At 36.9% G+C, this 22,989-nt stretch overlaps 1 protein-coding gene across 1 annotated transcript in view; it reads right to left on the bottom strand.

The window, feature by feature from the left end:
• Positions 1-17,200: 17,200 nt before the first annotated feature.
• The window catches only part of Dkk2 (dickkopf WNT signaling pathway inhibitor 2), a 98,129-nt gene continuing 92,340 nt past the window's right edge, over positions 17,201-22,989 (bottom strand). The window contains exons 3-4 of the mRNA XM_048813701.1: positions 22,291-22,446; positions 17,201-19,909 (exon numbers count right to left, since the gene is read on the bottom strand). Of these exons, the coding sequence (XP_048669658.1) occupies positions 19,659-19,909; positions 22,291-22,446 (407 nt within the window). The 3' untranslated portion in view covers positions 17,201-19,658. The remainder of the gene's footprint in view (positions 19,910-22,290; positions 22,447-22,989) is intronic.

Here is a 22,989-nt window from a genome sequence, read left to right on the forward strand (position 1 = left end):
TCTTTTTGTGAAAATTGTCCAGGGGCTCTTTCTCCTCTCTATTATAGAATCAATTTTGTGATTTGTTCTCTGATCGCCTGTATCTTTTTCACATTAGGATTGAATGCCTCCAAGAACTTCTGAGCTCTGCACCATTCTATTTTAGATTATCTATTTGGGTTGGAACACCAGTGGAATGGTGCAACTATAAAGACCAGAATCACTTCACCATAATCTAGCCTTGCATTTTTTCCATATATATTTTTGGAGCTTGATTCATGAACAAGAATCATTCACCCTAGCTGCTTACAATGACTTCAGGGAACAGTTTCTTCCTTTAGTAATTTTAGAAGCCATGGGGACCACATAAGGACTTTATAGATGAATACCATGAATTAAAAGAAAGAGGAAAGCCAATGGGGGTGCAGGATGGGGGGGGGACACTTTATAATGGAAAGTGTTAGCATTTTAAAGATGAGCAGCTGGGATTTCTATATCAGGCAATCAGAGCTAAACCCCTGTGTATTAATGCACTAATGCATTCTAAAGATTTTCTAAAAGTGTTTTAGAGTCAGGCTGTACATGCTCTCTCACTCTGTCTGGGAGCCTTCATGTGCATAATTTCTAATAAAGATGGCCGCGGCTCACTTTTCCTCATACCGAAGGGAATAGTTCTGCTGAATAAAATTTCTCAGTTTATTCATCACTCTACCTTGTGGACTCTGATATGAAGGCTGCACATGCAATCATTCTATCTTTCCAAGTGATAAATTTTATCTTTCTTTATGTTCCCCAAAGATAGCATTAGGCCTTGAGAAGGAATCCTTCAAAACTGGAGTCCTCTACAACCTAGGGTCAGAGTGAGAATAGGGTCCTGGCCACCACTTCTCCAGAGGTGACCACTAGAGTCCCGTCCACTCATTCAGAGATGAAGCCTGTCAGTAGGAAGGAAAAAATGTGTCCCCATGGCCCATTTCCACTCTGAGTCTTTTTTGACAGAACAAAGACTGCCATTTGGACCAAAGCTGAAGTCCTTTTGTTATGTGCTGGGAACTTGAGTTCTCTGGGAATAGTGCCAAGACCACCAGACATATTGAACTCACAACTTTTTACCATCACATCATCAGAATGAGTTCCAGTCCCTCTGGTCAATTTTGGATTCTGACCAATGTGAGTCAGGTGAAAGGTTACTAACTTAAAAATTACTTTGATTTTTTTCCCCCTCTCCCTCCAACCCTTTCTCATTGTCCTGGTAATTAAATCGTGTTTATCATTCCTTAATGCAAGTTTATATGTCATTGTACACTGCACTCCAGGCTACTGGTTGACAAATGTTTGCTTATCTCTAGATGACTGTAATGGTTGACATGACCATTTTTAGCCTTATTTAAGAGGGTTTAGTTTATAGGAAACTGTATGGATAAAAATTTAAAAGTAACTTTAAAATCTGCTTCTCATGTTGTGTATGTGTGCGCATATATATACACACACAGACACACACACACATACATACACATACTTCTGACTCCTCTTTTGGTCTTGCCTTTCTAAAAATAGAAATGGACATGCCAGTTTCATTGCTTTAGCTAATTAGGGTTATGCCAACAGGGAATAATTACACGGGGTAGGAAAGTGGAGTCAAATTCAATGACACATTAAATTCAATAGTGACACCCATATCTGCGTGAGTGATGATATATTTCAAAATGCTTTCTGTAGCAGATGTTATCAAATATTTGTTCAGCATTTCATGAACTACCACCTTTCTCATTAATAGTCCACTTTCCCCATAAAATGAGGATGAGAAATAGTCATCCTTTGTAGGCTTTTGTTTTGACAGAATCTGTTACTGTTACAGTCAAGGAGTATTTACTGAGAACCTATTTGGGGTCAAAAATACATATGGGAAACCAGTTGTTTTTTCTCTTAATGGAATGTTCTCCCCCCAGCACCTACTGGTGAAAGATTAACAGGCAGAGTGCGGTTATACTGAAGCTTTCAGATTCTGTGACTTGAATAATTTCAAAATAATTAAGTTTAATAGTTCCAACCACAGTAGTTGCCCCAAATTCCTAACACAAAGAATAGCACCAAAAACATATTAATCCCTCAAAGTAAAAGGTAAGTATATTTTCTCTTGATGTTCATAGAGGTACATATTTGGGGTTTTGTTGATTTGTTTGCTTGTTTTGATTTATTTTGTAAGTCAAGGAGTATATTTATTATTTTCCATACAACGCAATGCTTCTCTTTCAGTCTTTCATACTCTTTTTTAAATATCAATATCACCTCCATATTATCATCAAACATGGAATGGAATTGTCTTTACATAGAAATAGTTACTCAGCAAAGGTCACAGCTGCCTAAGAATCAACACAAAGGGTTGTATCTTAAAAGGGGCTCTCTTAGAACTGAGGAAGCTCTGACTTGTGCTCTCCCCAGCCAAATCATTGGTCTCCAAGAAAGTGCTTTCTTCCCTGAAGAAAACAGGCCAAGCATTTTCAAGTTGGGACACTGTAAAGAGTTGGGGGCTTTTGGATTCTATTCCCAGTGACACCATCAGTTCATAGAATGACCTTCCATAAGTCAGCTTCTCCATGGAGCTGAGTACCTGGTTAACTAAATTCAAGAAAGAGATAGATGCATGTGCAATATTTGCTCCAAGCATCTTGTCTGAAAGGTGTTGCATGCACTTTGAGAGAGGAAGGTTAGCGTGTGATGTCATTGCTTCCAACATATGTTTAAATGTCAAAGAAAAACACGGGGGAGGGAGGATAACTAAAGCAATACTATTTTCTTTGAGGGTGTTGTCAGGGATTGAATAAGGGGCGCATAGATAAGTAGGTGGCAGATTGTTTTCCTACCATAAAGCACAACTTGTGTATCATGTCATTCTGACAAGTGGAATTTAAAGACTATTTCCAGCAAGGTGTGATGTACACTGGAAATGTTTGATGAAAGAACATGGGGAAGTGATTGGGGACCTAGAAATATGGACTTGATTTGAACCCTTGGATGAAAAACCCCTTTTCTGGGTTGTTTCCATGACTTGTAATATTACAGTGATGACATTTGCATTCTCCAGCCCAGGATTAGCTGGAGGGGAAGGAAGGACTCAATCCAATTGCTTTAGTGAACACATAAACCATGACATCTCCCGAAAGATAATTCTAATTAAAGGATAGCAAACCCTAAGACTATTTGCCTCTCAACATGGGTAACGAAATTATACACAATTGTGACATTTGCCTGAATATGAAGAGGAAATTTTTCTTCATTGTCATCTGCATCCTGGTTTTCAGTTGAAAGAAGTCATAATTTTCAGATGGTGATGTCAGATCCATTCCCACAACAGAGATTAGACAATACCACAAACACAGATTTATGGTTTCATGGGAGAAATCTCCTGTTTTCAAATATTTTTATCTTTAACAATAGGCTACTGGCAGGGAGTGAAAGCTACCAGTCTCACGTGAGAGGTGGGGTATCTTGTTGTCAATGATAGACAAGACACAGATCACTGGTTCCTTTCGTTGCTCCCACTTTTGTCCAAGACCAACACTTCTCTTACGTTGGCCATTATACACCAAACTAGCATAAAATAAATGGCTCATTTGCATAGAAGAATTATCAAAATGTTTATCACAGTCAAAAAAGCATGTAAAGTTACCCTGTATTTCTACTAAGGTAATTTTTTTCTTGCCATTTTTTTTCGGTACTGGGGATTGAAACCAGAGACACTTAACCACTGAGCCACATCCCCAGCCCTTTTTCATATTTCATTTAGAGACAGGGTCTTGCTGAGTTGATTACGGCCCTGGCTAAGTTGCTGAAGATGGCTTTGAACTTGTGATTCTCCTGCCTCAGCCTCCAGAGCTGCTAGGATTACAGGAATGTGCCTAGTTCTACCAAGGTAATTTCTATATCAAGGCCTAAAAAACCCTTTTAAAATCCATATTTGATAGTTGAAGAAACTAAAGCAAACTCATTGTAACTTTACCTTCCTTCTCTATGATGGCAGGATTTGGTTAAAATACTAAAACTCCAGCTAGCTTTAGAATTATCATCTTACAAGTGTCTAACTTGTTATAAGTTGTATTTTCTAATAGTATGATAGCACTGCACTGAGTAATTTCACAATAAACAGCTATAAGAAGTCACTGTCTCCATCTCAGCATTCTATGGTGATCTAGTGCTTTTCTGTTATTGTTTCTTTAAATACTAGATTCTTTTTTATTCTCAAAAGGATTCAAAGGGATCAGTAAATAGGCACAAAATAATGTAACATGAAATAAACTTATAATGAAAGTAAAGGGAAAAGGAAATAAAGGATGGAATTAGAAAGAGGGTAGTGTGGCTGATTAAGACTTTAATAAAGTTGGCTGTTTCCCAGACATGAATCTCATAATTGGATCTCATCTTTCCAAATGCTGGAAATTTTGAATAACACTAATTGTAAGATTCTAGTTTCTCTAAAGCAATAGTTCTCAAAATGTGACCTAAGAATACATGAGAGACCTGCAGGTCCTTTGAGGGTCTGTAAGATGGAAATCATTTTTATTCAAAGCCTTGATGGCCTTCACATTCCCACTCCTTCATGATGGTGTGGAAGAGCTTCCCAGAGGACAAGTGGCATGCAGTGGCACTGTCACCCTGAGGGTCAGTGGAATGTATGCTATATCTGCTTACTTTAAAATTTTTCTGTTTCAAAAATAATTGTCTCAAATCCTAGCATGGTAAATATTAATAGAGCTAACATAAACAGAAGCACTTCAGGGGACCCCCATCATTGTTGATGATATAAGGGTCCTGAGGACAGTTTTTAAATGAATGAACAATTTCTTTTTTGTTTCCACTTTCCTGAAACATTTCCTTTGCATAGTTTGATATTAGTGATTCTGTTTGATGATGAATAAAACAAAAACTGGGGTAACTTATGATGAATTATAATCATTGGAAGTGTAATAGATCCCATTGTCCTCTGGTTTTGAGGCTATTTGTCAAAGCCCCTTTGAGGAACTGATGAAAACTATGAACCTTCTCACTTCAACATAATGGACACACAAAATCTTCACAATGTTTTTGAACACCCTAGAGTCTGTTTGTTGACACCAGAGAGTTCTAAGACTCCTGCATAAGAACAAAGAAAGTAACAGATATCCTGGTTTCCTATGACTGACTTGTTTGAGTTGCCTTAAAACACACTTTTAGAAGTCTAAAGCACCAGTGAAACTTAAGCAATAAGAAAGACTCAGTAAATGGTGGTTACTTTTCTCTTCTCTGTCCTGGGATTCTTGTTTCTCTCTACAGCATCATTTAAAGTGAAGTGCATCTTTGTTAAACTCTCACTCATTATATAGCAGAAAGAAATAGTGGTCTGGTCATGTTGGTATACGGAAGCTTTTGGAAGTTCAGCTGTGCTTTTATTGGATTCTGAAAATAATTATCTCAATTAGATAGCATAAATCCATTTCCTTGGAATACTGCAATGACCTCCAAATATTAATGCATAACTTTCACAGATCATATAAACTTGTCCCTATTCAGTGAAGTATGCTAGTGTAGGACTGTAGAGATGGTCATCTAGACTGCTGAATTCCAATTACAGTTTATGAATTCATTAAGATATGTGTACTGAGTGTCTACTAGAGTATAGAACTGGGCACTGAAAGGGCTGAGTATAGTTAGACATTTGGCTAAGACTCAAATAATTTATAAAGATATAATTAATAAGTGAAAATAAACATGAATACATACAGATGCTCTTTAATTTAGGATGGAGTTACATATACTGGTAGACCTATCATAATTTGAAAATATTATAAGTTAAAAATGCATTTAGGCTGGGCATGGTGGTGCATGCCTGTAATCCCAGCAGCTTGGGAGGCTGAGGCAAACTGAGGCGCTAAGTAACTCAGTGAGACCCTGTCTCTAAATAAAATACCGAGGATGTGGCTCAGTGGTTGAGTGCCTCTGTATCAGAAAACAAAATGCATTTAATACTCCTAGTCTACTGACCATCACAGTTTAGCAACACAGTACCCCATAGAGTGTTTGTCATTTGCCCTCATGATGATGCAATCCACTAGGAGCTGCCTCTCACTACCACTGCCCAGCATTGCAAGAAAGTGTCCTACTCCATATCACCAAAGATCAAATTTCAAAACTCAAAGTCTGATTTCTGTTGAATGCATGTTGTTTTGCACCATGGTAAAATGGAAAAATCTTATGTCAAACCATGGCAAGTCAAGGACCATCTGTAGATGGGAAATTGTGGAATGTGATCAAGCAAAATGGCTAAGGAAAAGGTCTCCAAATTCAGAAACTTGGGTGGATTCTAGCATTTGCTGATAATGGCTTGAGAAAAATACTCAAAGCTGGTGTATTGAACTGGCATAAAGGCCGTATCTGATGCACAGTTATGGTGAGCATTAAACTAAGTAATATATATTAAATGCAGAGAAAAGCACGTGTCATATAACAAGTGCTCAGTCAATGTTATTACAGCAAAGGACTGTGGAGTGGAGTTCAGTGAAAAATGCAATATGAATTTAGAAGGAGGAAAAGCTCACCAGGGGTCAGAGGGTCTAGGGGAAAGTTTGAGGGGGAGGCAAGTCTTCAGCTGTGAGGCTACTAAGTGAAGCGGGGAGTTATAAAGTTCTTGGTGCACCATAAATTTAAAGTCTAATGGAGGAGAGGGGATCAGCCCCAATATGTATAAGCACAAGTGTCAGAAACATGGAAAGAATGCTCAGGTCTCTAGAGATATACATAGAAGTGCTAAAACACAGGCAAGTGAAAAGGATAAAGAGTGGGTGTGAGTTATTAAAATGATTGGAGTGGAGCTAAGTATATTGCACTACTTATGGGACCAGATTGTTCCATTCATCCTTCCCAAATTAAATTTCACTTTTCTCGTAGGAATCTTTTGAGGGTAATGGTTCCAAAGGGAGGATTTGTCTTTAATTTTATTTATTTCTGAGTAAAACACACCTTATGCAAATGGAATACACACACACACACACACACACATACCCCCAAAAATGAAGCATCAAACTCTATGTTTATGTGCTTTTAAAGTCATTTATATTTTTTGCTCTTCATTGAAAGAACTGGAAAAAAATAAAAAGATTTTGGAAGGAATTTTGGAAAAGACTTACAAGTACATGTTAATGGAAACATTTCTACAGAAAAATTTCAAGGATATTCTAAAGTAATGGTTTTGTGATTCTTTGTCGATTTTTTTTAATGGTCATGATGATATATCCTGGCTTTGTTAGTGCACTTTCCCTGATTAAGAACCCCCATTACTCTAATTAAAATAACACCATCTGGTTTTCATACTACACAATAAGTCTTATACCCCTTAATCCCAGGGCTAAAGCAGTATTCACAATCTGGACCATACTGAGGTCATACAGTGTTAGTTCAATTGCTGCTACAATTTATGAATTCACTGGTAGATGTGTCTGGGAAGTAGTGGAGCTGGAAATTTTTAAAAATGTCGAGAAGCCGGAAGAAAGAAAGATTAGGACAAAATACTGGAGTCCTATGCATAATACTAGATTCTTCTGTCAAAATGGAGACCTTCGGGTTTTAGACCCAGGACCTTTTACAAAGGTAACACAGGATTATCCTCAGGAAGCTAGTCATGACATTTGAGTAGAGATGTGTTTGTGGAAACTATACCAGGCTGGAAGAGCAAAGAAGAGATGAGTTTGATGAAGCAAGCCTGGTGAATTCAAGGAACAGAGGAAAGAAAATAAGCTTGTTCAGAGTGGAGCAAGAGAAAATGGGAGAGATAGGAAACAGGTCAAAGTGATGAACCAGGTCATGCCAGACTTACAGGCTATCCTAGGAGAATGGGAGGCTGTGGAGTACTTGTAGGTGAGGAATGTATGGCAATTAATTTTTTCCCCTTAATATTCAAGAAGAAAAAGCCTATACTTGAAGAAAAAAAAAGTGGTAAGGCAGGGGAATGAATACACAAAACATCAGGGAGTGGTGGAAACTAAAAAGGAAGAGAACCCTAGCTCTCTTAGCATCAGTGAATTATCCATAAACAGAACTTCAAACCAGAATCTTCCTAGAATTTGGAGTGTTTTGTTTTGTTTTGCTTTGCTTCACTTTTCAGGAGAATCTAAAAATCCACATCTTACACAGTGAACTTTCCATTTTTTAAATGTTGGCAAATAATTAAATTTTTCCTAGAGTCAGTATATAAGCCAGCCCTCTGACAACAAAACTGAGCGTGTTTGAAAGCCAGATGAAGCCCTGACTCTGATCACTTACCATTGTTATGCCGTTACATCCCGACTCTCACTGATTGCAAATAACAGTGAGAAGGAAAATCAGATTAACAGGTCAAGTATCAGTCCAGTCTTGGGAGGACATAGGTGACAGACAGTGGTAGGGTGACTGAGGGGAGATGGATGAAGGGACTCCTTATGATGGCGTCAGGAGACTTAGGAAAAGGCAACAGGAATGTTGAAGCCCTGGACTAGGATCTGTAGGCATTACCACCTGAAGGGGCTTTTCCTGAAACCCAGAACAGCTGCTCATCCCAATCCACAGCCTGGGTGCAGAAATACAGCCTCTGCCAAAATGTGCAGGGTCAGTGCAAGAGCCAAGAGGATACATCCTCTGATCCCTGTGTCCTCATTGTGAGAGCTTCCTCAGGTTTCTTCCTTTGGACAGACCCAGTGAGGAGCTAAAGGTATAGGGAGCCCGACCACTGAAGCAGTATACAGAAGATAATCTCCAGAGACACAGGAGGACAAAGAGAGAACATCCCACACAAATCAGGTACCTTTTTAATTTTTCAATATATTACTTGTATTTCAAACATAAATGATTTCAAATATATTACAACATTAATAATTATATCAATCCAGTAAGCAATAAAGATCTCTCCAACTTGGGCCATTTATATGGAAACAATTACAAACTGCTTAAAATCAGTAAAAAGCTACAATCATTTTCTTTAAACTTGCTTATTGCTAGTAAATTATAGTCATTATGCATTTTTTTATTCAAGTTGTTGATTTGTTTAAAAGAAAAAAAATTGTTCCAGAGAACATTTCATAATTTGGTAAAAATCACTCTTCATATCCATGTTGTTTTTTAATGACCAATAATCAGCATCACTTTCCTCTTTAAGGACCTGAACACAATGAGTTGATGACATTAGCGAAGCCTTTGTCATATAAGTAATCCATGTCTTCCAGAAGCTTATAAAATTCATTATACCACACTACACAGAGAAATAAAAAAATAGTAATATTTTTTAAAAATACATAAGAAAACTTGGTCAACAAACAAGCACAGGTGTGAAATGAAATCTTACTGGTCATGGTTTGGGCAAACCTCCACCTCTATTTCTCTGACCCCCAGTGACCTTGGCCAGTCTTTTTGTTCAGTATATTTTTATATTTCCATCCCAGGTGATTGGACATTTAAAAATAGAGATTGATGAACAATTTCATCATGTTTAGTAATTATGTATATTATTATAACAGAAATAGTGTTTTGGTAAGGGGCAAAGAATAAAGTAAAAGGTCAGAATTTTAAACTGACTTTAAAAATTTTTTTTCAAAGAAATGGTGGTTCAATTTCTACTCTGACCTCTGTTTTCACAGCAGAGTGTGAGTTGGGGTGGATTGGCAATTTGATTGCTATCAGTGTGTTAATTATACTAAGGCTAATTCCAACCACATACTCCCCATGTCCTGTTTGAAAAAACCCATTTCTCTTCTTATTCACTTAGTAAAATGTTGAGCTTTTATCTTTTTATATATACATAAATTATATATATATATATATATGTGTGTGTGTGTGTGTGTGTGTGTGTGTGTATAGTTGGATACAATTCCTTTATTTTATTTATTTACTTTTATGTGGTACTGAGAATGGAACCCAGTGCCTTACACATGCTAGGCGAGCACTCTACCACTGAGCCACAAACCCCAGCCCAATTTTGAGCTTTTGAATCACCTTCAAATTGCCCACATATCAAATAATTATAACCTGCAGAATGTTACATATCCATGAACCATTCTTATTAACATCATCCAACTAACAGGGGAATTTGTCCCCTAAAAAGAAACTAACAGGGAGAAATATCTGCTGGGGGAGAAAGTGATATATTAGGCCATTATTTCAGCACTAGCTACTGTGATTTTGGAGAAATTTAGGGAAGTGATTTAGGAAAGAACCCAAAAAGATTGTAGTGAATAAGTGATTACCAAAGATAGCTGTTATTCTCTGTTCTAATTCTCATAAACTCTGTGTCAGCAAAAAGCTCTAGAGTACTCCACATTATAAAGGAACAGTTAATGAAAGCAGCATATACTAATGTTTAAGAGTGCAAACTAGGGCCCCAGGCTGTCACAGCCTCAAATCCTGACTCCTTTCCTCTTGGCTATAGAGTGGCTGCCGTAAAGAGTGACCCAGGATGATACAGAGGTACCAGTAAGCCAGCACCTGGCACACAGTATACATTTAAAAGAGACAGGAGTTACCAGGTTATTGTAAGAAATAAAGTGTGGAAACACATTTGGTGGCACTCTGAGGCAAAGCAAAAAATCTCAATAAATAAGATTATTATCATTACTATTATGTTTGTATCCTACAGGAGAATTCTTAGGAATAATCTTTCTTGGCAACTGACAAAATAAGAGCTAGATTCTCAGTAAAATATTGGACTAGCACAGTATTATTTAGATAGTCCCTAAATCACTGGCTTTTCTGTGATGCCTTCACTCCTAAAAGTTAAGTTTTTATTGAATTGATTCTAGGAACTTCCTTTATTTGTCTTAATTCAAGGCTAACGAAACTGTTTTTCTAAGAGGAAATTCCATGTCTCCTGCTCTATGAACTTTTTTTCCATATTTTTATTGGTGCATTGAATTGTACACAATGGTGGGATTCATTGTGGAACAATATAAATTGACCAATGTCATTTCCATGAACATTTTCTTGCCTTTACCTGCCCCTTTCTTCCAGATGGTCAGTCTTTTCAACCTATCCTAAACCTAACACTGAGTAGTGCTTTCCTGGGGTGCTTTTTTCCCCCTATGAAATCACAGATACCTATTCTCTTCTAACCTTGAAATAATATTTTGAGCAACTTCATAATTTTTTAAAGAAATAGATCCTAAGCACTACAAGTTTTCTTTACCCCCTTTTTTTTTATTTCTTCTAATTAATTATATATGTCAACAGAATACATTTTGACACATTTTACATAAATGGAGTATAACTTCTCATTCTGCTGGTTGCACATGGTGTAGAGTTACACTGGTCATGTAATCACATATACACATAGGGTAATAATGTCCAATTCATTCTACTATCCTTCTTACCCCCATACCCCCTCCTCCTTCTTAACTTCACTCCTCTCTGTCTAATCCAAAGTACCTCTATTTTCCCCTAGCCTCCCGCCTTATCATATCAGAAATATGTGGTTCTTTGGGATTGGCTCATTTCACTTAACATGATGTTCTCTAATTCTATCCATTCACCTGCAAATGCCATAATTTCATTCTTCTTTAAGTTTGAGTAACCAAGTTGGTTCCATAGTTTAGCTATTGTGAATTGAGCTGCTTAAACATTGATGTGGCTGTGTCACTGTAGTATTCTGATTTTAAGTCCTTTGGGTATAAACTGAGGAGGGGAATAACTGGGTGAAATTGTGGATCCATTCCAAGTTTTCTGAGGAATATCCATACTGCTTTCCATAGTGGTTCACCAATTTGCAGTCCCACTAGCAATATATGAGTGTACCTTTTCCCCCACATCCTCATAACATTTATTGTTGCTTGTATTCTTGATAATTGCCATTCTGACTGGACTGAGATGAAATCTCAGTGTAGTTTTGATTCACATTCCTCTAATTGCTAGATCTGTTGAACATATCCCTTTTTTTTAAAGAAATATTTTGCATAGCATCTCCACATTCCTCCACAGCTAACATTGATTTTCATGGTTCCAAATTGAATCCTCTGGTGTACTTGGAAGTTTATTCCCAATAGAAAATTCAAGATTCCTTGAAATATATACAATGGAGTTTCTCTGTGTGTTCCTCTTAGGAATTATAAAAGCCAACATCACTTGGGAAGTTATAAGGCATGGACACATGTTAAACAGCTTGAACATTACCATTACCAGGGGAGCTCCATAGATGTTACTTGGTCTTCATGTTATCTAAAGCAACTTTAAGTATGGCATACAACTGGGCACAGAATCAGTAACTGTTGGGACAGATGAGAACACAGCTGGAGTGAATGATAGACAAGGTAGAAAAAGAAATGGAAGACAAAAGCATCTCTATTTCAAGGTCTGTCTGAAAAGCTTAAGTAGGACTGAGAATATCTTACATGTGCTAGATGATCTGATGTTCTCCATCTGTTATGAGGCCCTGGAGGCTGACTGGCCATTAAACACAGAATGATGACTGGTGTAGCAGGTGCAGTGAAGTGGGGAGGTGTGGAGCAAATAAAACAAGTCCATGGCATCTATAAGAAATGTTGACCCCCAGGAAATTTTAAAAGGTTGTGTGCTGTGGTATCCATGACGTATGTGTGAGAAGTATGATGGCAAGTGCATTTCTCATGCAAGTGCTTCCATTACATGCATACTGTTATTCCTTTAGAATTCCCAGGCCCTGTCCTATACGATTACTTAATGCTCAAAGAGAACCATGACTGGCTTTGACAAATAGGTCTTTAATGCAACTCACTGGCCCAATGTCAATGGGAGCTTTTGCCTGAGCTACACCCTTTGCTAAAGTAATTTTCTAAACCTACTGCTGTGAGTCAACTATTTTCTTCCTGTCAGTTTTCCTTGACACCCTTTGACATCTGTATCAAATTGAAGCTTCTTATTAGCACCTTTTATGACTTCCAGCATTCCACTGATGCATCTCTTTCTAATACTCCCTCTTGAAACTTTGCTCAGTCTCATTGCTCCCTGGGTTCTCTTCTGCACACCATCCTGCGGTCCTCTCATCCCTACACTTCAAAACCTCTTCTCCTAGTGCAGCGAACAAACTCTTTTTGCGAATGTAATCTCCTCTTCACAGAGTTCCTTCTTAAGATCTCAAGATGGCTGGTGAAACATGGAGGGCAATCTTGTAAAAAATTATTGGCATTCTGCTGAGGACAATTCTTCCTTCAAAATAAAAGGACACTATGCAAAAGAGAGATTTTTTAAAAACTTTTCTTGTCAGAAATTTACCTTCCTGTGCTCCTGTTGTCATGCTATACTTAGACTCCTTTTTTTTAATTTCACAGACTTTACCTATTCCAACAGCAAATTAAGTTGGATCTATCACCAACATACCCGAAATCCAGTCATGTCCCAGGGTCTCTACCATCCCTCCCTACTCCAAGCCACCAGAGGTTCTTGCCCAGATGCCCAAATATCTATCCTTCACACAGCAGCATGTGTGATCGTTAGAAAACATAAGTCAGTTAATGCTGCTCCCCGAATCAAAAGGCTCTGCCTACTCTATACATCTTTCAAAATAAAACAGGATTGTCAATAAGGTTCTACACAATCTGTCCTGTCCTGTGTCTCTCTTTCCTCATTCTTGCCATTCCATTCTGCACCAAAAAAATTGTACCTATTGTCAAGTTTTTGCCTTTCTCTTCTTCTGCCTGGGTTGCTGATTCTGTAGACATTTGCATTGCTAACCCTTTAGTTTGCTCAGGTTTCAGCTCAAATCCTTCCTTCTTTAAGAGACCTTTCCTGACTAGAGTATATAAAATAACACTAACCATTCTTTTATTCTCCTTTATCCTGCTTCAGTCTTCTTTACAGTGCTCAACTCTGTCAACTATAGTATTGATTTGTTTGCTATTTAGCTTTCTCTTTTCCATCCACTGTGCTAAAAAATAACTGAAGTGTAAAAATGAGAGCATGAATTTCATTGGTTTGATTCTCTGCTTTTACCCACTGCATGTACAAAGTTTCTTAGCATGTAATCGGTGCTTGGTGAACATGCAAAGTGAAGAAATGTAAGTTAGGAGTTGTATTAATATGTTTTGCATTATTATAACAAAATGCTTGAGGTATGAACTTTACAAAGATAAAAGATTTATTTAGCCCACAGTGTAGGAGCTTCAAGGCTATGGTGCTTACGTTAGCTCAGTTCTGATAAAGACTTAATGGCAAATGGGAGCTCTTCAGGTAGGACCATCTGTCAGAGTGAGCAGTCACATTTTAGGCCAGAAAGCTGAGAAGATGACAGGTTTCATACAACCCCTTCTGAGGGCATGCCCCCAGTGAGCTTAGGACCTCCAAGTAAACTCTACCTCTTAAAGGTCCTTACCACAGCTTGAGGACCAAGTTCCCAACACATGAACATTTGCAGGGGACATAAAGCATATTTTAAACCATAGCATGGGTAACTTCTGGGCTTTTAGGAGTGTATCCTTAGCTAGTATCAGTCACAATTTTGGCTCAGGAATCTGTTGATGTCCTTCTACAATGAGAACAAATGCAGGGAAGAAGGAGTAAATAGTTCCACACAGCATGAAGCAATGGAAACCACACTGTGACACAGACCTACAAAATGCTAGCTTCTAAGAGACTATAGAAGCGACATCACTGGACAGAGCCTATTCTCAATTAAGCACTAGTGGCACTTGCATATGCTAGGTATGTAAAAGAAAAATGAGGCTAACACCATGATGAATTTCTAAACTTGACCAGTTGTACATGAAAGAAGCAAAACCTCAAATACCACTCGTCCTGTAAAAAAAGACAGAATGCACAGGTGGAGTATTCACCCACACTACCATGTTGAAATAACAGTGCCATATTTAACTTCTTGATGGGACATTTTTCCCAAGTAAGCTCAAATTCATAGGCCACATATTCCATATATCTGGTTTAGATTTTTCTCCATCTGTCTTGCTTCACTTGGATTCTGTACATTTCTGCTATGGTTTTGGTAATACTAAGTCTTACATGTATTAATAGCAATTTGCTTAACATATCTGCTCTAAGAACAAGAGATTAAATATGGTAGCATCTTTTGCGTAATTTTTTGTGTCCTACACATCTACTGTACTTTGTTAAAGTGAGCAATATCAGAAATTGTTGTCAAACTAACAAATCTTCTGAGGCCCTATGGAACCTGCACTCAGTCCAGTAAGAGACTGTCCAGGCATTGTTGTGGAAGGAGTTCCAGCTCACGGAAGTACCAGCACTCCTCTTGTTGAGACAGAGAAGACTATGGAATAATGAAGGAATATAGTAGCCCCCAAATGGAAGATTTTGAATTTTGATTCCTTTGGATTCATTTAAAAGAGAAAGATAACAATTACAGACTTTAATTCCTTTGGACCTCAACTTATTTTGACTTTAATGAGCAAGAAGATTTCATTTTTGTAGTTCAGTTTCTCCTTATGGAATTGTCAATAGAGGAGGAGTTACATTAAAATGAGGGACATTTCTATATTATTGAGACTTTATTTTCTAAATGAATTTTTATATTGTATTATCAGATACTCAACATGTCATTTATTTTCACTGAAGAATCTTTAGTAGGATAAATTAGATAATATGACAAACATAATTGAAATGGTAAAAAGAAAGAGGAATTATTTTCCAGACCTGGTTAAAAAGAAAAAGGTCTTGGAGGTGATTTAATTTATATGCTATTTGTTTTTACCCATTTTGCAAATTCTTGGGAACAAAAATCTTCCTGAGAAGATACACAAGAAGGAGTGATTGGCTGTGAGAGGATGATCTTTTGAGAGACAGCCTGTGTTAGTCAGCTTGCCATTACTATAAAGAAATACTTGACACAGATTATGCATGAAGAAAAGGGACTTATTAAACTCGTGGTTCTACAGGCTGAAAGTTCCAATGGTATAAGAAGGTTATATGGTAAGGGTATAGCCTATCTGTTGGGTAGATTACCTCATGACATAGATAGCAATCATGGGAACAAGCAAGTGATTAGATCTCCAACCAGGAGCAGCGAGAAAGACTGGGGTCCCCCATCCCTTCTGAGTACACACCTCCAATGATCTAAGGACCTCCTGGTAATCACCACCTCTTAAAAATCTTGACCATCTTCCAATACCACCATCAGGGGGATCACATTCCCTACAAACATTTCCGGGGAAACAAATATTATTCAAACCATAGACTGTTCCAGTAGATAGCTGATGAGATATCATCATATATCTACTGATTCTAACCCAATCTTCATCATAAACAAATGGTTATGTATTGACTTAAAAATTGATTCAAAAAAAGTGATTCAAACTCAACCTTCATCATAAACAAATGGTTATATATTGACTTAAAAATTATCTGGGGAATGATGTATTTGTGTGGGAAGGACCAGTCCTTCTTTTCTAATCCTTAATGTTAGTTAAATGTAGAGTGGAATAATAATCTTGGTTGACCTGCATCCCTTCCTTGTTTTTCTTATATAATAGAAATTGTCTAGTTTGGTAGAAATTTAAACAAGGTTCTTGAATGAGAAATACATACTTCAGCCTCTTCCCTATGACTTCTTCTTTGGTGCTAACTGCCAGAATGAAGTGTGTCATTCTATCCTGCCCATCCATATTGTAAATTTTACAGGGAAACTCCCGTAGTGTAGAGCTGATGTTTTTAATTTGATAAAACAAATAACTAGGAAAATCCTAACTGACTGTATAAAATGATGTGGAACTTACCTCAGCAATGCTTGAGGTATCTTCAACTCTTACCTGTAGCTATGGGACTGGTTTAGCTCCATGGCTACACTTAATTTACCCCACTGTGTTACAGAATGTTTAATCTCTACATCTCCAGACCATTGGTATTTCTAATAAATCATGGCTTTTACAACTATTCTTGGTCTCATAATTGATGAGTACTGTTGGTCAAACCCTCCTGATATCTCTAGGTTCAGAAAGCAGAGGCAAGAACTATTTTCCAGGAAGTGAATTTGAATTCATCAGGGCCCTTACTTAGTCTATCACCATCCACATATAGAGACATCTTGTAGCTTCTTTGTGCTGTATGGAAATGAACCAATCCCTAAGCATGATGGCACCTCCACTTTGGAAAATTTTAGCCCAGAGAAGATTATGAGGAAGATGCTATCTTCAAGTATTTAGAAAAAGTCTGTAGATTCCTTGCTCCAAAAAGCTCCAAAAGAAGAATAAATGAGTGGAAATCACAAGCTGGAATACTTTTATTTAAGTAAAAATTAACTTTCCTACAATTACCACTGTCCTACCATGTAATGAGCTACCTCAGTAAGAATAAACTCCCTTGGATTACCTCATGGTGATATCATCCAAAGAATTCCCACTCAGGCTACAGAGTCAGACGAAATACAGTTAAACCATGAAAATTATGGATCCATGAGAATTTTCCCCATAAGCAAAACACAAGGAAATTTGAATTCAATTTTTTTGGAGAGAAAATTTTAATATATTTATCTTATTATACATTTCCCTAAATTACAAAGTCAACAGCTGCAAATATATTCTGCTACAAAGCTTTCTGTAAGAAATATCTCTATAAGAAAATACATCTCATTAACATTTCCTGTAAATAAATTACTTCAAATAATAATTTTGAAAGGGTGAACATAAGGGAAATAATGAAGAAACCAGATTGTAAATGTAATTGCTATATAGGAAATGTTTGACTGAAATGTTCCATTTTCATGTCACTAAGCTTATATAACTTGTTGACACAAACTTTGGCTCTTGGATAAATTAGCTTATAATTTTAGTTTTTGTAGACATGTGCAGAAAACGTAAGTCTTCATCATCCTAGTAAATGTGTGTGGGAAGCTGAAATTCTTAGTAGATATCCATGCTCAGATTCAATTTCTACCAGGAGAACTTAAATTTGAGATTGCAGATGGGGTTTAAGTAAAAGAAAATTAAGGTGTGACTTGCAGTCTATAATAGTTTAAATTAACAACTATAAGATAACTTTCTTCCTTTTATGCTGTAGACATAATATTTAGAACTGGTTAAAAATAAAAGTAGCAAAGTGGTTTTGAAGAATTTAGAACTGTGGTTTCTGTAGGTTAGCAATATGTAGATTTTACAGGTTATTATGTTTTTTCAAACCTCAGTGGCTGCAAAACCAGATACTATATCTTTGACAATAAAAGGCTGTTGCAGAGAGAGGTTGGTGCAGAAAAATTAGATAGCAAAATCAGATGGTTTATCGGTTGATTAGAAGCTTAAGAGGACAAGGAACCTCATGCACTGTCTATCTCATGAGTAGTGAGACATACTCATAATTAAGATTCTTTTAGTACCTCAAAAATATAAAATAAATATTTTGAGGATAGGAAGGGCAAGTGAATTCACAATGAACTCATCTGCATAGTAAGGATTCTAATAGCGAATACCATGGAGAACTTCCATGTAGGTTTGCAGTCTCTGGTTTCAAAGATGAAAAAATGTCAGCTTGTGCTTCAGACATATGATGTATATTTATATAGATCTATGTGTTGCCCAAACCTGGACAATTGACAAAGCTTTCCCCATTTCTTTACTGTGCTTCAGTGCAATATAGATATTACTCAAGTTCCTATTATCAGCTTCACTCTAGTCCATTGCAGAGCATGTAAAAAAGAACCATATTTATCAATCTAATACTATCAAAACTTAGAGTGTGTCAAACTTTTCAAAATAATGATGTCTCCATTAGCTTCATTTCCCACATATTTTGGATATCTTTAAACATTTTGCAATCTGTGAAAACTCTTCTCTGTGCATTTATTGCACTAGTCACAACTAATGGATACAGTTTGGAAAATAAAATGTACTCAGGGTAGGAATCTTATACAATCAAGAGAGATGCCATGTCATTCCTTCAGAATCAAGGAACTGTTTTTTATTTGTGCATTTAATTATACATAAAAGTGGGATTCATTATACCATATTGCTGCAAGACAGATCATATTAAGGAACTGTTTTTTATTTTATATCAGTTCTTATTACTTACAAGTGAAGTTAAATTTTTGAAAACAATGTAAATAAGCAGTTTGAGGAAGAACAAATTTGTTTTTTCCAAAGATCTTGATGAAAGACCTGGTGTTATTTTGAAATCATTTGGAAAATATTGACTGCTTTTTTTCCTTCTCTACCCAAGGCCTTTAGTTGAGCATTCAAAGTAGAGTAGCAAATTAAAAAGTGATTCTCTTGCAAATTAACTCTGCTTTATGTTTTCAATTCCTGTTTATCAATTCTTTCCATGTTTTAGAACTTATACATCAAAGTAAACTGGGGGTATTTTGTTAAACTAGAACTTTGAAAAGAAATATGGATTTTAGGTTATTTTTATACGCAATCACCAACCTGAAGGAACTCTCTCCTCCAGCACAACCTAAACTCTTGGAAATTCATATGGAATTCAGTAATTTCCACTATGTGCTTTTTTTCCTTATTAATAGCATTTTCACAACTGTGTACATTATTTACATAAACAAGTTGCATAAGGGAAGCCTGCTGGTTGCACTGAGTTTGACACCCTTCCAATTCATTCAGTCCTCCTTTCTTTCTTTATTTCTGTGGTCTATATTCTTATCACCTTCATCATCTACACCATTCTTATGCATTCCAAACTTTATTTTCCACCATGCCATAATGCGTTAAATACATGAATTCACAGTCTCTAGTGGTGATTCTCCTCACTGGTGATCAGATTTTCTGACACACGTGGAGTCTGGCTTTGGAAGAGTAGGTGGCATCCTTCCACACTTTGCAAGACAAGCCTTTTGCACAGTCACACCGCTGGAAAATTTCCAGCCCATGAGAGCCCTTCTTGCGCTGTTTGGTACAGACTTCGCCCTGATGGAGCACTGGTTTGCAGATTTTGGTCCAGAAGTGACGAGCACAGCAGAACCCTTCAATGCAGTCTGATGATCGCAGGCAGGGGTCTCCTTCATGCCCTGCAGAGACCACCACCAAAAGATATCACTGTAAAATGTTCCACTTTGCAATCTGAAGCACATAAAATACTTTACTTATAGTATCTTATACAATTTACAATGAAAAGTCTTGGATTCATACCATCTGTCTCTCCCTGTGCTCATATAAATCCATTATTGTCTATTTCCATTATTTGCTATCTGGATATAAAACTTAATGATTAGCCAGGATTGTGCTTCATCTCCCCTTTACTTTATGATGGCCTACTTTTAGATAGTTCCCTGATCATTAACTATTTTTTTTCCTAGAGGGTAAGTGACAAAAATGTAAAATAACTGATCTCAAACTAACTTTGAGATCCACAAAGTAAGTTGATTCTTCTTGAGAGATCAGAACAAACTTCTGATTCAAGGAGAAGGCTGAGATGCTCAGGGACTCCTCTTAAGACTACTTTACTTATCAATTACAGTCAGGAAAACAGAAACTTTAAGTGTTCAAACCAGAAGATATTGTATGCATAGAATTGGTCACACAGTAGTGGTTGAGCTAAGAATCACCGGAGGATGGTGAGAAGATGCTACTACCACATTTAGGCTGGTTGAACCAAAGGAGGAGGTGATGTCAGAATCCAGAGGCTGGATTCAGATGCTAGCCAAGGCTGGCATCCTAACAGGCATACCTATCAGGAGCTAAAGCGACAAGGAGACATAGCCCTGCCAGAAATACTACCTGAAGCAGTAAAAATGGGAGAATATGTTGGCTCAACGAGCCAGGTGAATCTGACAGGGAGCCCAGGCAATGCAGTCTATAAAGAGCTGTGACACAGAGCAGAGTAGAGAAAGGGCAGTTAATCCATCTGAGAGCAAACAGGCTCCAAGGAGCAACCAAGGACCCCTTATAAGAACATGTGGAAATACAAATCTTGGTATTGTATCCAGAAGTCAGCGAATAGCCCACCCATACATCATGGTTGAATGGATCCGTAATCCATATAAAGCAGGGTTTGGCAAACTTTTCTGTAAAGTGCCATATTGTAAATACATTAGGGTTTTGAGGCCATATGATCTCTGTCACTCCTCAGCTCTATTGTTGCTTTGCAAAAGCAGTCACAGATAAGACCCATATGGACAGATCAATCTGTTTTCCACTGAAACAGGTAGCAGTGCAGAAGGGGATCACAGGACATAGTGAAGTCGCCTCTACGTCTGAAGGGTTATCTGTTATCCAAGATGAAGCTAGTCCCACTGTGAGATCTGGGAACAACTCATTTGCCTTTCAAGCTAAGATTTCTATTTGTCATTCAAAAAATTTTACATATTATTAAATAAAAATGATTAATAATTTTAAACTACTGTGAAAAATAATTTTAAACTATGGTGAAATATGTATCTGTTAGAATCAAGAAATATACGAATGTAACAGTAAGTGGATTTGGTGGAACAGAAACAGGAAAAGAATATAGGACCTCAATGAGTGTAGAGAAAGATAACTGAAGGGGGATTATTTGTCAATATGTTTAGCACTATCCATGTGATCATTAACAGTCTGAGTCAGACTAATGGATCAGATATTCTCTGGGATACTAGCTCTACAGTTTTTGTGGTCAAACTATAGAAATACTGTGTTTAAAAAGTTAAAACCAGGTTTTCTCATTGCTAGATTTCTCAGAGACTTTGGTATACCCATGTTTATTATAAATGTCCTGGAAAGGGGAAGATGTATTATTATGAAATTCTTTTAGACCTAGGGCCCTTTTGTTCAGTAACATTTTGAAAGGGGGTACTCCACAGAATACACTTTAGAAATGCTGCATTTTATAATGAATATTGAAAACTTAGGGATTCGTGTTTTCAAAATTTTACTATTAATGATTCAATCTCAAGAATTTCATGCTTTCCAAGCAATTAGGTTTCCAAAGTATTCTGATGCAAGGAAGGGGATCATATGGCCATACAAAATCTCAAAGTAAATCGACAATATGGGATAAGTTGGTTTATAAATAGCACATCATATGGTTGCTTAGTGAAATAATATTCCTGAATCTGCAAAGGTGAGAAAATGACTCATAAGCTTAGTGGTTTAATCATGTAGCAGCAAAGGATTTTTCATTTATTTTTTAATGTATGTTTGTATAGAATATTTCTCCTAAATTTCATATTAAAAGGAAGGCCTGCTTAGAAAATGATCTGAATCATCAGGGTACTATGATTTTCATAATATTTATTTTCAAACAATTTAAGATTGCTAAAGAAACTCTAGCATCTTCAAAAATAAGAATGAATTCATTTTAAATCTTGCCGTTACTTTTTTCTGAAATCAATGAAATTAATCACCTATAGTTTTCTTTTACTTATTTATGGAAACAAGAAAAAGTAAGCACAGAGGTACAGATAGACCCTACCTTTTATATGTGACATCTTGGTGTGTGGTCTTCCGAGATTCTGCCATCCCAAGTCATGGTTTGAATAATGACCATGGCCTCGGTCTCTATGCCTAGTGCCATCCAGAGCTGGGATGTGAGGGGTTAAGATGCTCTCAGTGACCGGGATGCAGATGCCTGAAGATGTGATGCACACATTTAGAACAGCTCAATTCTATAAACTTGGCACTTACCGAGAGATGAGGTATTAAGTCATTTATCTGTTTACTATCTGTCTCTCTGCATATTCACCCATTCATTCATTCATTCATTCATTCACTTATTTACTAAGGTTGGGTATAGCATACTTTGGCCCTAGAGCCAGGCTTTCTTAATTTGAATGTTATCTCCTTCAAAACCCAAGTAACCTTGGACAAAATGAGAATAAAAACAGAATTGGGGCTGGGGCTATAGTTCAGTGGCAGAAAACTTGCCTAGCACAAGTCACATACTGGGTTCAATCCTCAGCACCACATAGAAATAAACAAATAAAATAAAGGCATGTTTTCCACCTATAACTACAAAAAAATTTTTTAGAAAGAATAAAAACAGAATTATCTTCACTGAGTTACAGTAAATATATGCAAAATGTTTAAGTTATCTGCTAAAGAATTAAATTCATGTTAGATATTGTGTTTTTAAAATCATCTGACCAGATGACCTCCTTGGGGATTCAGGGTT

The sequence above is a fragment of the Marmota marmota genome, unplaced genomic scaffold (genome assembly GCF_001458135.2).
Source record: "Marmota marmota marmota unplaced genomic scaffold, marMar, whole genome shotgun sequence".
NCBI lineage: Eukaryota > Metazoa > Chordata > Mammalia > Rodentia > Sciuridae > Marmota > Marmota marmota.